Source organism: Globicephala melas, chromosome X (assembly GCF_963455315.2).
Source record: "Globicephala melas chromosome X, mGloMel1.2, whole genome shotgun sequence".
Lineage (NCBI taxonomy): Eukaryota > Metazoa > Chordata > Mammalia > Artiodactyla > Delphinidae > Globicephala > Globicephala melas.
In genome coordinates, this window is record NC_083335.1 from 86155135 (window position 1) to 86170417 (window position 15283).

At 33.8% G+C, this 15283-nt stretch overlaps 1 protein-coding gene across 1 annotated transcript in view; it reads right to left on the bottom strand.

Moving 5' to 3' along the window:
- Window positions 1-277: 277 nt before the first annotated feature.
- The window catches only part of RP2 (RP2 activator of ARL3 GTPase), a 44286-nt gene continuing 29280 nt past the window's right edge, over window positions 278-15283 (bottom strand). Inside the window, exons 4-5 of the mRNA XM_030849820.2 lie at window positions 3928-4013; window positions 278-2553 (exon numbers count right to left, since the gene is read on the bottom strand). Of these exons, the coding sequence (XP_030705680.1) occupies window positions 2470-2553; window positions 3928-4013 (170 nt within the window). The 3' untranslated portion in view covers window positions 278-2469. The remainder of the gene's footprint in view (window positions 2554-3927; window positions 4014-15283) is intronic.

Here is a 15283-nt window from a genome sequence, read left to right on the forward strand (position 1 = left end):
AGATTAAAACAGGTTTTCTACTTCCTTTGCATTTCTCCAGAGTGCTTTGTACACACACATGGCATACAGCTCATTTATCATTAACATAAGACAGATTAGACCATTTATTTTACTTTTATCATTAAAAAATGTGTCATGATCATATTTTGGTACACATATGAGTAAATATATGTTATAGAAGTGCTCTTCAAAAATTAGTGTTAATTCATTTTCATTTTAACAATATTTATTACAAATCACATTTTATAAACACTAGATAAATTACATACAAAAGCTAGATATAAATATACAGAAGCAAAAACAGCAGTACTATTAACACAAGAGAAATAAGCTAATATAATGTCTAAACATGTATATCTTAATAAAATTACTAAGTTTTCATTGCTAATTCTTTTTTCATGAATTCAAAAGCTATTCAGAAATGAAATGTAGAATACTCTAATTACAATCAAGGTTTAGAATGATAAAAACAACAACGTAGCACTACTTATTTTTAAAAAATCTTTTCAAACATTCAGAAGCAAAGAACTGTCCTGAAAGACAAATTAAACTTGGGTAAAAGCTCTTATCTAACTGAAGAGTATAAAATTTTAGGCTTTGGTTAATAGATACTAAATTTAGTGGAAAATTTTAAATTAACATCTCCCTTATATGTAATATTCCTGAGTTTTTGCTAAAATACCATAGGTAAAATAAAGAACTCAATTTACAGCGTTGTATAACATTGTATTATATTTTTGAAAAACAAAGTACTGTGATTTTTTAAACTGTGAATAATGGGATTTAATAATGTAATTATGATAAGAATATGTTTAATTTAGCTTACCTATGAGAAAAATTAATGTCCTCTGACTACTACTTGGCAAAGCTCATTTGTAAATTATGATAAAAATTATATTAAACCCATCACCGATTTTTATTTGTATCTTACGAATTCATTTTGATTTAAAGGATAGGTTATGTAGAATAGAATGCTCTTGTAGAAGACTGAAATGATACAATGCTAATACAAGGTGAGGCACAGGGTAGGTGGTCAATATTACTTATTAATTTAAAGTGAAAAGTCTTTTAATGTATTATTTCTGAATATCGACACACAATTCAATGCAATAGTTGTAAATGAATCTGAAAATATCCACAAAAATATTTTCAGTTTAAACACGAAAATACATTGTTAGTAACAATCATAAGAGGAATTTTTATAAGTGATTATTTTCAGCTTTAGTTTTATCAAAACATAGTTAAATTTAAGGTTCCTTTTAAAAATAGACCTATGAAAGCTAACTTCTGATTAGCTACTCTGTGTGGTGTAGATGGCAGGTTCAGTCCCTTCTCACAAGATCAGCCTATCAAGATCTTCTGATTACCTTACGTTACAACAAACCCCTTAAAACAGAGTTTCCCCTGGGCACTGAATCGATTTGCCTAAGGATTGGTCCAAGAACGTGGATTTTTAAACAAGTAGCTCTCCCCTGCCCCATGGTAAATTATTACGGTCAGGTTGATCTGGAAAATAATGTTTTAAAGCAACCAAAATAATTTTATCATACTTGAACATTGATTGATAGAAGTGGGATATCTAATTAAAATCAAATTTATCTAGCTTTTTAATAATCTGCATAGCTTATCACTATGCTTAAGTACTTCTTACCTAAATGTTGCAAGGCTTTGTTTTAATTCTAATAGCTCATAAGAGGTGATAAAACAGTGATCACCTTTTTGAACTGCTGGTGATTGGGCTTCTATAGTTTCAGTGTTGCATACACCTTTTCTCACCAGGAAGCAGAAGAGTCATCTAGCAGTTGTATTCAAAAACTAAACAATGTGGAATTTATTCAAATAATCATACTACTCACAAAGTAGTCTTTAAACAGCTATACCAACATCAGTTAGTAGAGTTACTTGCAAAACTGGTTATCAAATACCTATTAATTTAAAAATCTTAATTTACGAAGTATTATGTCAACTCTGTATACAAAATTTCATTTGCCATATTATGCAATTAGGAAGCAAATATTTAACTGGATGTATATACATGAAAAAAATGCACATAGGTTCATTCTAACCGATCTGCTAGTAACGAATCCTTCTAAATTAAAAAAGAAAATAAGCAATGGAATATATTCTCAAATATTATGGAGTACTGAGGAAAGTGTAAATTAGAGATTTGAAAGAACATTTAATTAAGACTAAAATCATGAACTGTTAGCCACTTCTATTTTCTAATAACAGTATCATATGCAGAGAAACAAAACCTACAAGCTCACTGAACTGGGTTAAATGTTTTTTAAGCTGATTAAAACTACTTAATTTAAAATGAACTCTTTTTGAAACTCAAGTAAATGATGCAGTATTCAAAAATTTATTTTAAAAATGACTTTAACAATTATAGCATCAGTAAAAAAAAAACCATTGCTAATACACAAAATGAAAAGGGCTTAAAATCAAGTCCTTGTTCCACATCGCACTTCATATTCCCATTTGTATATCAGCAAAGTTGTAGAAGCTGTCTACATCTCCAGATGCCGCATCCTTGCTTTCTGATACAAACATCTATGTTAAACATAAAAAAGACAAAAAATACATGCTAGTAATCCCCAAATTCCAAAGCCCACATTCTTCACAGAACAGTCACAGACTTGCTATTTAAAAGAAATTCAAGTACATCATTTATAATATTTGTGGATTTTCTGTAGAATTCATGCAATATAGTTTCAAAAGCTATGATGTAATTGAGCTTTTTTAAAAGCACTTAAGATATAATTAAGATCTTTGCTTTCATAATACTTAAGTTGTATTTTATTACACTTGGAATTTCAGTTTTTAAAGTATGTAACAGCCAATATTATGAAAGCTACGAATAAAGAGGTTTATTTAAAGAACTCTTAATTTCTTCTATTTTCTAAATAAGAATCTCAATAGGCTGAGAAGGAAAACTTGAGATTATCTTTTTCAAAGCTGCTAAAGATATATTACTAATTTTAAATTAACTATTTTCCAAACATCAACAAAGCAGTACTCAATAGAACCCTTCAAAAACAGCTTTTATAAATGTCAGCCAGAAATTAGAGGAGACCTGGGTTCTATTTAGCTTTATCATAAACTAGTTGTATGATGCTAACAATTTAATAAACCTCTCTGGGCTCAGTTTCCACATATGTAAAATCAGAAAGTTGGATTAGATAATCTTTAACTCATTCAGATCTAAAAACTCCAAATCATATAACCATTTTCTCTCTGTTTCCTTTTCTATTCAATCTGATTTGCCCTCTCCCTTAGTACTGTTGTGATGATAAAATGAGACAAAAGACAAAGTACTCTGAATTATGCAAATTCAAGGGACCATAAGCCAAATCAGATTATAAAATCAAAAATTTCCTCTCAGATATTTATCAAAAAAACCCAGTTATTTATACTCATTTAGTCCTCTTATAATGTTTGGTTTTTAAGCTATATTAAGTTAAGTTTGAAATTTTCAGATACAGCAACCTCATCAACCATATCTAGAAAATACCTACATGTAGTGATTTCTAGATATAGCTCAAGTTCAAGTTTTGATCAAGTATTACTGAAGCAAATGAAAATGAACACTGGGCAATAGGATTGTCCATCTAAAGTATACAATCTTAGAGATATAACATTTTCAACATATCACTACTTTTAAAAAAGGAAGAACTTGAAGAGACATTTGGTGAGACATTTTACTTTAGAAACATGTATTATTGAAGGTTTTTAATAAGTAGATACTTACTTTGTAAATTTTTAAGCTATTAAAATTTTAGTTTGGCAAGGAAAAACCAAAGCTTACTTCCCAATTATTTACCATAAATTCTAAAAATCATGATGTGCTGAAAATACTATTTAATTGTAAGGAAAAAGAAAGGAAAGGAAAGGTTTGAATGAAATACAGTCAATAAAATCTTGTACCTTGGTCCCACTGAATATCTCATTGACAATAAGTTGACATCCTTCTACAGCGCCATCTCCATTGAACTCCAAGGCAATAACAGGACCTATAAGCAAACCCAAGAAGTGTTGTCTTAACATGAATATAAATCTATTCTCAAATTAATCTTTTTATTCTTCCCTGAAGAATCTTTAGCATCTTCTTTGGGGGTAAGAGAAAAGAAAGAAGGGAATAGACAGATGGGACGTGTCACTTCAGCTACTTCCTACTCTAATCATAAAACAAATTAACATAGAGTCTCATCACATGACAAGTAGCTTCAGTGCCATTATAGGACTAGTGTCACATTTTTAAGTGTTGTAAATAGTCTGGCTTTTCTGGTATTCATACTTCTATGAAAACCATAGAAAGTACAAAAAAATAGTTGATAAAATGACAAATAAGATCAGAAGCTATTCAAATCATTTTGCTAGGCAGCCAGTCTTGCTTCCAACTCTCCTACTTACCAGCCAAGTTCTGGGCCACCTATAATGAAGCTAAGCCAAGTAGGAATTGAGGCCAGGCACCAAAAGTAATGACCATCTGAAAGTATTTTTCTTGAATGTGCCATAATACTACATGCTAGAACCAACGACCAAGTTTTATTTTTTAATTCTCTGAACAGAATATTTGTGCCTCCTTTCCCATACTTAATTTGATTACTTTTAAACCACCTGTACTTTAAATTCTGGTACAAAGATTCGTGATTCAGTTTGCCTTGGATTTAAATGTAGCATTGGAACTACCGGTGTCAAACTGTTGGCAAACATGGCTGTAAGTGAGCCAAACAAAACAAGCCTTTCAATTCAATTAAAATTTTTTCCACTATCACTATATTCCTAATAGATTTGTTTTTTATCTCCTTCAGTAATGGAGAAGTCCTGACCTCCAGGAAACTACAAATTTCTTTAAAAAGACATAAATCTAGAATCCTGCAGCCTGTGGAACAAAAGCCACATTCACAGAAAGATAGACAAGATGAAAATGCAGAGGGCTATGTACTAGATGAAGGAACAAGATAAAACCCAGAAAAACAACTAAATGAAGTGGAGATAGGCAACCTTCCAGAAAAAGAATTCAGAATAATGATAATGAAGATGATACAGGACCTCGGAAAAAGAATGGAGGCAAAGATTGAGAAGATGCAAGAAATGTTTAACAAAGACCTAGAAGAATTAAAGAACAAACAAACCAAGATGAACAATACTATAACTGAAAATAAAACTACACTAGAAGGAATCAATAGCAGAATAACTGAGGCAGAAGAACGGATAAGTGACCTGGAAGACAGAATGGTGGAATTCACTGCTGCAGAACATAATAAAGAAAAAAGAATGAAAAGAAATGAAAACAGCCTAAGAGACCTCTGGGACAACATTAAAAGCAACAACATTCACATTATAGGGGTCCCAGAAGGAGAAGAGAGAGAGAAAGGACCTGAGAAAATCTTTGAAGAGATTATAGTTGAAAACTTCCCTAGCATGGGAAAGGAAAAAGCCACCCAAGTCCAGGAAGCGCAGAGAGTCCCAGGCAGTATAAACCCAAGGAGAAACACGCCGAGACACATAGTAATCAAATTGGCAAAAATTAAAGAAAAAGAAAAACTATTGAAAGCAGCAAGGGAAAAATGACAAATAACATATAAGGGAACTCCCATAAGGTTAACAGCTGATTTCTCAGCAGAAACTCTACAAGCCAGAAGGAAGTGGCATGATATACTTACAGTGATGAAAGGGAAGAACCTACAACCAAGATTACTCTACCTAGCAAGGATCTCATTCAGATTTGATGGAGAAATCAAAAGCTTTACAAACAAGCAAAAGCTAAGAGAATTCAGCAATACCAAACCAGCTCTACAACGAATGCTAAAGGAACTTCTGTAAGTGGGAAACACAAGAGAAGAAAAGGACCTACAAAAACAAACCCAAAACAATTAAGAAAATGGTCATAGGAACATACATATCGATAATTACCTTAAACATGAATGGATTAAATGCTCCAACCAAAGACACAGGCTTGCTGAATGGATACAAAAACAAGACCCATATATATGCTGTCTACAAGAGATATACTTCAGACCTAGGGACACATACAGACTGAAAGTGAGGGGATGGAAAAAGATATTCCATGCAAATGGATATCAAAAGAAAGCTGGAGTAGCAATACTCATATCAGATAAAATAGACTTTAAAATAAAGAATGTTACAAGAGACAAGGAAGGACACTACATAATGATCAAGGGATTAATCCAAGAAGAAGATATAACAATTATAAATATATATGCACCCAACATGGGAGCACCTCAATACCTAAGGCAACTGCTAACAGCTGTAAAAGAGGAAATCAACAGGAACACAATAATAGTGGGGGACTCTAACACCTCACTTACACCAATGGACAGATCATCCAAACAGAAAATTAATAAGGAAACACAAGCTTTAAATGACACAATAGATCAGACAGATTTAATTGATATTTATAGGACATTCCATCCAAAAACAGCAGATCACACTTTATTCTCAGGTGCACACGGAACATTCTCCAGGATAGAACACATCTTGCGTCACAAATCAAGCCTCAGTAAATTTAAGAAAAGTGAAATCGTATCAAGCATCTTTTCTGACCACAATGCTATGAGATTAGAAATGAATTACAGGGAAAAAAAGTAAAAAACACAAACACATGGAGGCTAAACAATACGTTACTAAATAACCAAGAGATCACTGAAGAAACAAAAGAGGAAATCAAAAAATACCCAGCGACAAATGACAATGAAAACACCACGATACAAAACTTATGGGATGCAGCAAAAGCAGTTCTAAGAGGGAAGCTTATAGCAATACAAGCCTACCTCAAGAAACAAGAAAAATCTCAAATAAACAATACAACCTTACACCTAAAGGAACTAGAGAAAGAAGAACAAACAAAACCCAAAATTAGTAGAAGGAAAGAAATCATAAAGATCAGAGCAGAAATAAATGAAATAGAAACAAAGAAAACAATAGCAAAGATCAATAAAACTAAAAGCTGGTTCTTTGAGAAGATAAACAAAATTGATAAACCATTAGCCAGACTTATGTGAAAGAGAGGGAGAGGACTCAAATCAATAAAGTTACAAATGAAAATTAGGAAGTTACAATGGACACCGCAGAAATACAAAGCATCCTAAGAGAATACTACAAGCAACTCTATGCCAATAAAATGGAGAACCTGGAAGAAATGGACACATTCTTAGAAAGGTATAACCTTCCAAGCCTGAACCAGGAAGAAATAGAAAATATGAACAGACCAATCACAAGTAATGAAATTGAAACTGGGATTAAAAATATTCCAACCAACAAAATTCCAGGACCAGATGGCTTCGCAGGTGAATTCTATCAAACGTTTAGGGAAGAGCTAACACCCATCCTTCTCAAACTCTTCCAAAAAACTGAGGAGGAAGGAACACTCCTAAACTCATTCTATGAGGCCACCATCACCCTGACACTAAAACCAGACAAAGATACTACAAAAGAAGAAAATTACAGACCAATATCACTGATGAATATACATGCAAAAATTCTCAACAAAATACTAGCAAACAGAATCCAACAACACATTAAACGGATCATACACCATGATCAAGTGGGATTTATCCCAGGGATGCAAGGATTCTTCAATATACACAATATACGCAAATCAATGAATGTGATACACCATATTAACAAATTGAGGAATAAAAACCATATGATCATCTCAATAGATGCAGAAAAAGCTTTTGACAAAATTCAACACCCATTTATGATAAAAACTCTCCAGAAACTGGGCATAGAGGGAACCTACCTCAACATAATAAAGGCCATATATGACAAACCCACAGCAAACATCACTGTCAATGGTGAAAAAAATGAAAGCATTTCCTCTAAGATCAGGAACAAGACAAGGATGTCCACTCTTAGCACTATTATTCAACACAGTTTTGGAAGTCCTAGCCACAGCAATCAGAGAAGAAAAAGAAATAAAAGGAATACAAATTGGAAAAGAAGAAGTAAAACTGTCACTGTTTGCAGATGACATGATACTATACATAGAGAATCCTAAAGATGCCACCAGAAAACTACTAGAGCTAATCAATGAATTTGGTAAAGTAGCAGGATACAAAATTAATGCACAGAAATCTCTTGCATTCGTATATACTAATGATGAAAAATCTGAAAGAGAAATTAAGGAAACACTCCCATTTACCATTGCAACAAAAAGAATAAAATACCCAGGAATAAACCTACCTAGGGAGACAAAAGACCTGTATGCAGAAAACTATAAGACACTGATGAAAGAAATTAAAGATGATACCAACAGATGGAGAGATATACCATGTTCTTGGATTGGAAGAATCAATATTGTGAAAATGACTATACTACCCAAAGCAATCTACAGATTCAAGGCAATCCGTATCAAATTACCAATGGCATTTTTTTCGGAACTAGAACAAAAAGTCTTAAAATTTGTATGGAGACACAAAAGAACCCGAATAGCCAAAGCAGTCTTGAGGGAAAAAAACGGAGCTGGAGGAATCACACTCCCTGACTTCAGACTATATTACAAAGCTACAGTAATCAACACAATATGGTACTGGCACAAAAACAGAAACATAGATCAATGGAACAAGATAGAAGGCCCAGAGATAAACCCACACACCTATGGTCAACTAATCTATGACAAAGGAGGCAAGGAAGTACGATGGAGAAAAGACAGTCTCTTCAGTAAGTGGTGCTGGGAAAACTGGACAGCTACATGTAAAAGAATGAAATTAGAACACTCTCTAACACCATATGCAAAAATAAACTCAAAATGGATTAGGGACCTAAATGTAAGACTAAACACTATAAAACTCTTAGAGGAAAACATAGGAAGAACACTCTTTGACATAAATCACAGCAAGATCTTTTTTGATCCACCTCCTAGAGTAATGGAAATAAAAACACAAATAAACAAATGGGACCTAATGAAACTTCAAAGCTTTTGCACAGCAAAGGAAACCATAAACAAGACGAAAAGACAACCCTCAGAATGGGAGAAAATATTTGCAAACGAATCAACGGACAAAGGATTAATCTCCAAAATATATAAACAGCTCATGCAGCTCAATATCAAAAAAACAAACAACCCAATCCAAAAATGGACAGAAGACCTAAATAGACATTTCTCCAAAGAAGACATACAGATGGCCGAGAAGCACATGAAAAGCTGCTCAACATCACTAATTATTAGAGAAATGCAAAGCAAAACTACAATGAGGTATCACCTCACACCAGGTAGAATGGGCATCATCAGAAATTCTACAAACAACAAATGCTGGAGAGGGTGTGGAGAAAAGGGAACCCTCTTGCACTGTTGGTGGGAATGTAAGTTGATACACCCACTATGGAGAACAGTATGGAGGTTCCTTAAAAAACTAAAAATAGAATTACCATATGATCCAGCAATCCCACTAATGGGCATATACCCAGAGAAAACCATAATTCAAAAAGACACATGCACCCCAATGTTCATTGCAGCACTATTTACAGTAGGCAGGTCATGGAAGCAACCTAAATGCCTATCGAGAGACGAATGGATAAAGAAGATGTGGTACATATATACAATGGAATATTACTCAGTCATAAAAAGGAATGAAATTGAGTCATTTATTGAGATGTGGATGGATCTAGAGACTGTCATACAGAGTGAAGTAAGTCAGAAAGAGAAAAACAAATATCGTATATTAACGCATATATATGGAACCTAGAAAAATGGTACAGATGAACCAGTTTGCAGGGCAGAAATTGAGACACAGATGTGGAGAAGAAACATATGGACACCAAGGGGGGAAAGTGGCAGGGTGGTGGTGGTGGTGGTGTGATGAATTGGGCGATTGGGATTGACATGTATACACTGATCTGTATAAAACTGATGACTAATAAGAACCTGCTGTATAAAAAAATAAATAAAATAAAATTCAAAAGAAGACATAAATCTATTAAACAATATGGAACAAGAGAGAAAAATGAAGTATTAAGGAATGAAATACTAAGGTGAATGTAGTCATGTGCCACAGAACAAGGCACAAGAAGGAGAGAAAAGCCTTGTGATTTAATACAGACAACAAATATAGAAAAGGCAGGATATATACAGTCGACTGTACAATTAGATACAGAGAACGAGTTAAAGTATGAGTTTTGCAGTATCACAGTATATAGATCAAGATGGGTACTGAGTAAAGAAAAGAAGGTAACTGGGGAATATTTTCTCAGAAAAATGGATGATTCTATGTCTGGGGCAAGAAATGGGTAAGATCAACCTCGAATATCATGTTGAGCCAAAAAGCAATGAGGCTATCAAAGGCCAATAGGGTTTTATCAAAAGGATACAGGAGCCAGCTTGAAGAGGCTCCTAATGACCAAAGATGAGACATGGTGAGATCAGAAGGAATAATGCCTGCAAGTTATCGAAACATACTGAATATATAAAGTCATGAGCTCATAATGATATTCAGAAGAGACACAAACAAAATTCACTGGACACCACTATAGGTTGCTAGGGCACTGACTTTTTACTCTGAAAATCGATGCTTAATTATTTCTCCTTTATTTACTCTGCTTTTCTGATATGAAGCATATTTCAAGTTAGCCAAACAGCTCAGTGTACGAGAAGTTCTGTTAACATCTATTAATAAATGCAGAGGTAATGACACACTTTGAAAATGATCATTTTGAAACTCCTAATAAAATAACTGGATCAGGCAACAATCATCAATGGCTTTAGCATCCCATAGGGAAGACTGACAGGAAACTCTACAATAAAAAGACTGTCACCACCTGAGCCTAACAATATTGGCATCACTAGAAGTACAACAATCAAATATTATGTGCCTTCTCATTATAGGAAATAGTACCACCTGTGAAATATTTCCCCCAAAAGACTAAACCTGAGTGTAAACAAGGCTTTGATTTAACTTCTAATCTACAAGAACTATAGAGGAACAAATTAAACAAACCCATGCATACTACAGGACAACTGACCACATTTCTTTTACAAGACCAAGGCACGAAACAAACAGGGGAGGGGGAACACCTGTTTCTGGTTAAGAGCGATATAAGCTACAAAACAACCGCATACAGTGAGTGAGTGGGCCAGTTTTAGATCTGGATCAAATTAACTGTAAAAATACATAAAGAATGTTTTTAGACAATTAGGGAAATTTGAACATGAACTAGTTAGTTGATGATATTAAGACATTGTTAATCATGTTAGACGTGATAATACACCCCACTTAAGAAAACATTTATGTAGCTGTCAAATTGTTATGGTATAATCTTATGGTATATAAAATATACCTTAATAAAACTGTTATTAGAAAGCATTCATTTTTAATTTCACTTTGTTTAAGACACATACTGAAATATTTAGGGATGAAATGACAAGACATATCAAAATTTGATTAAAATATTTTAGCAAAAAGGAGAATATATAGATTATTTTTTAAAGTATGGCAAAAGGTTGATAAAACTGGGGGATGGGTACACATGGGGTCATTGGAAGCTACTTCTGAGTAGAAACAGTACATTTGGAAATTTGCAAAAAAGAGTTTAGAAAGCATTTCAAACCAAATAAATATGAACTAAAAAGAAAAATCTGATAATGTAGGGTTTCCAGTTTTGTAGAGAGTAGAAAGTTTGAATTAAGGTAGAATGGAATATGCTTTTATTCAGGATCACTAAAAGAAATAAGTAGATATATCTTTTAAAGTCAGATATTTATTACTGAAAGTTCCTGTATTCTACAAAGACAATATAATCTAGAATTCAGAAATACAATTTTGGTAGAATTACCCAAGTATGTAACTTGGTTGCTATCCTTTGAATAGGATATGAAGAGCTTCCAATAAGTGACTTAATTTGCCAACAAAGAAACATCAACAAAAAAGGTGGACAAGTGCATCAGTTTTGATTAACATGTGTGGACCCTAAATTTTAAAAAAACTACACCACCAACAATGCGCTTTTTAAGCACTTCTATTTGTCTCTCTATCTAATGATGAGGACTACAGTTACTTCAAAGTGCTTACTTCAAGTGACTATTTCAAACTGAATTATGAGGTCAACAAGATCACTGGTCATGTTTTTACTGTTTTAATGTGACTGTCTTATCAAATAGCTTGCAGTAGCCTTAAATCTAAATATTTGAACTGTCATGAAAAAATTGTGAGACTTCGAAGTAAACAAAAAAGATTTCTGGATATCCTATCTAATGAACTCTTCTGTGTTATTTAACATGACCTTGGAACAAGTCACTGTCACGTCTCAATTAGGTTACAGCAACAGCCTCCCAGCTGGTCTCTCTGTTTCTCCCTTAGAGTAACCAGAATGATAAAAGCTACATTTTAAAGGGACCATGGCATTCATATGCTCTAAAACCTCCAGTAATATGTCTATATTTTTCTTATTTTTAATTTTTCTAAAAATAACTGACAGTTTAAAGTAATAGTGTGAACAATGCATTAGGTGTTTATAGCATATGTAATAGTAAAATATATAATAGTGACACAAGGATGGGAAGGAAGATTTGAGAATATGATGTTATTAGGTCCTTATATACTACAGGTGATGTGGTATAATATAAGGTAGACTCAAATTATTTAAATATGTATACTGTAAAACCAAAGGTGACCATTAAATAAGATTTAGGAAAAGAGGTATAAATACTAAGTCACTAGGGGAGGTAAAATGGAATCATTAAAAAATACCCAATTAAACAGAAAAAGAGGTAACAAAAAACAAAGAACAAATGGAACAGAAAGCAGCTAGCAAGATGGTAGATATTGATCCAACGATATCAATCCCTTTCAATATGAATGGTGCAAACACACCAGTTAAACACAGACTTCCCTGGTGGTGCAGTGGTTAAGAATCTGCCTACCAATGCAGGGGGTACAGGTTCAAGCCCTGGTCCGGGAAGATCCCACGTGCCGCGGAGCAACTAAGCCCGTGCACCACAACTACTGAGCCTGCGCTCTAGAGCCCACAAGCCACAACTACTGAGCCTGTGAGCCACAACTACTGAAGCCCGCGTGCCTAGAGCCCATGCTCAGCAACAAGAGAAGCCACTGCAATGAGAAGCCCGTGTACCGCAACGAAGAGTAACGCTTGCTCACTGCAACTAGAGAAAGCTCGGGGGCAGCAACGAAGACCCAAGGCAGCCAAAAAAAAAAAAAAAAAAAAGACAGAGACTGTCAAATTGGATTGAAAAGCAAGAACCAACTATATGCTGTCTACAAAAAATTCACTTTAGACACACAGACTTTGATAAGTTCAAAGAAAAGGGATAAAGCTTTATGATGAAACACTAACAACCAAACAAAAGGTGGAGTAGCTGTATTTCAGACAAAGCAGATTTTAGAACAAGGAAGATTATCAGAGACAAAGAGGGACATTACATAATAATAAAGGATTCTTCAAGAAGACATAATCCTCGATGTGTATGCACCTAACGACAGAGTTTCAAAATTCACAAGGCAAAATCTGATAGAGTCTGAAAAAAGAAATAGACGAATCTACAATTACAGTTGAAGACTTTGACACTCCTCTAATTCATAGAGCAAGTAGGCAGAAAATCAGTAAGGATATAGATGACCTAAATAACGCTATCAACCAAACCGACTTAGTGGACATTTATAGAACATTTCAGCAAAGAAAAGCAGATTATATATTCTTCTCACCTGCACATAGATTATTCACCAAGATAGACTATATTCTGTTCCAGAAAACAAGCCTTAACTTATTAAATAAAATACAAATCATACAATGTGTGTTTTCAGACCATAACAGCATTAATCTAGAAATCAGTAATAGAAACACATCTGGACAATCTCCCAAATGTTTGGAAATTAAACATTATACTTCTAAATTATCCATGGATCAAGTGAAAAGTCTCAAGGGAAACTACTACATCAGGGGTCAGCACACCTTTTCTGTAAAGGGCCAGATGGGAAATATTTTAGGCTTAGTGAGCCATACAATGTCTGTCACAACTAATCATCTCTGCTGTTACAGTGCAATAGCAGCAAAACATAATAAATAAAAGAATGAGTGTGGCTATGCTCTGATAAAACTTCATTTAAAAAACGTACAGTAGGCCATGCTTTGCCAAACCCTGAATTAAATGAAAATACATCATATCAAAATTGGCAGAATGCAGCTAAAGCAGCATTTAAAGGAAAATTTCTAACACAAAATACATATACAGTCAATCCTCATTATTTGTGGATTCCTTATTTGCTAATTGCTTACTTGGTAAAATTTATTTTACCAAATAGGTAAAATATTTTACTGAAAATCAGTACTTGTCTTTTCATGGTCATTCATGGACACACACAAAGTGGCAAAAAATATGAGCTGCCTGACATGCATGTTTCCAGGTAAATTTGAACAAAGTGATGCTCTGCTTTCTTGTTTCAGCATTCATTCTGTAAACAAGTGGCCTTTTCACAGTCCATCTAGTGCCACATTTTTATACTTTTTGTTGGTAATATCAGTGTTTAAAATGGCCTTCAAATGTAGTGCTCAAGTACAGTCTAATGTTCCCAAGCTTAGGAAACCTGTGATGTGCCTTACAAAGAAAATGTCTGTTAGATAAGCTTCATTCAGGCACAAGTTACAGTGCTGCTGGCTGTGCGTTCAATGTTAATGAATCAAAAACATATCTAAATGAGGTGTCTTTAAACAAAAGCACACATACAACAAGGTTATACTGATTGGTTGAAAGAAATGTTGTGACCAGAGACTTGCAGGAACCTAGCCCTGCATTTCTCCTAGGAGTAGCAATTCAATACTCACTGATTCAGTGTTCACAGCAACTTTATAGAACAGACCTACTGTGAATAACGAGTATCACTCTATTAGAAAAGAAGAAATCAGTAACCCAAACTTAAACCTTAAGAAACTAGAGAAAGAAGAGCAAATTAAACCCAAAGCAAATGAAAGGAAGGAAATAAATATTAGAGCAGAAACCAATGAAACTGAAAAGAGAAAAACAATAGAGGAAATCAATAAAACAAAAAGCTGCTTCTTTGAAATTATCAATAAAGTGATAAACCTCTATCGAGGCTAATCGGAGAGGGAGAGGCCTCAAATCACCAACAGGAGTATAAGAAGGACATCACTACTGATCCTACATACATTAATAATAAGGAAATACTATAAACTCTACACCTATAAATTTGATAACTCAGATGAAATGAAACAATTCCCTGAAAGACAAAAACTATCAAAATTCACCCAAGAAGACAAATATATCTTAAAGAGCTCTCTATGTAATAAA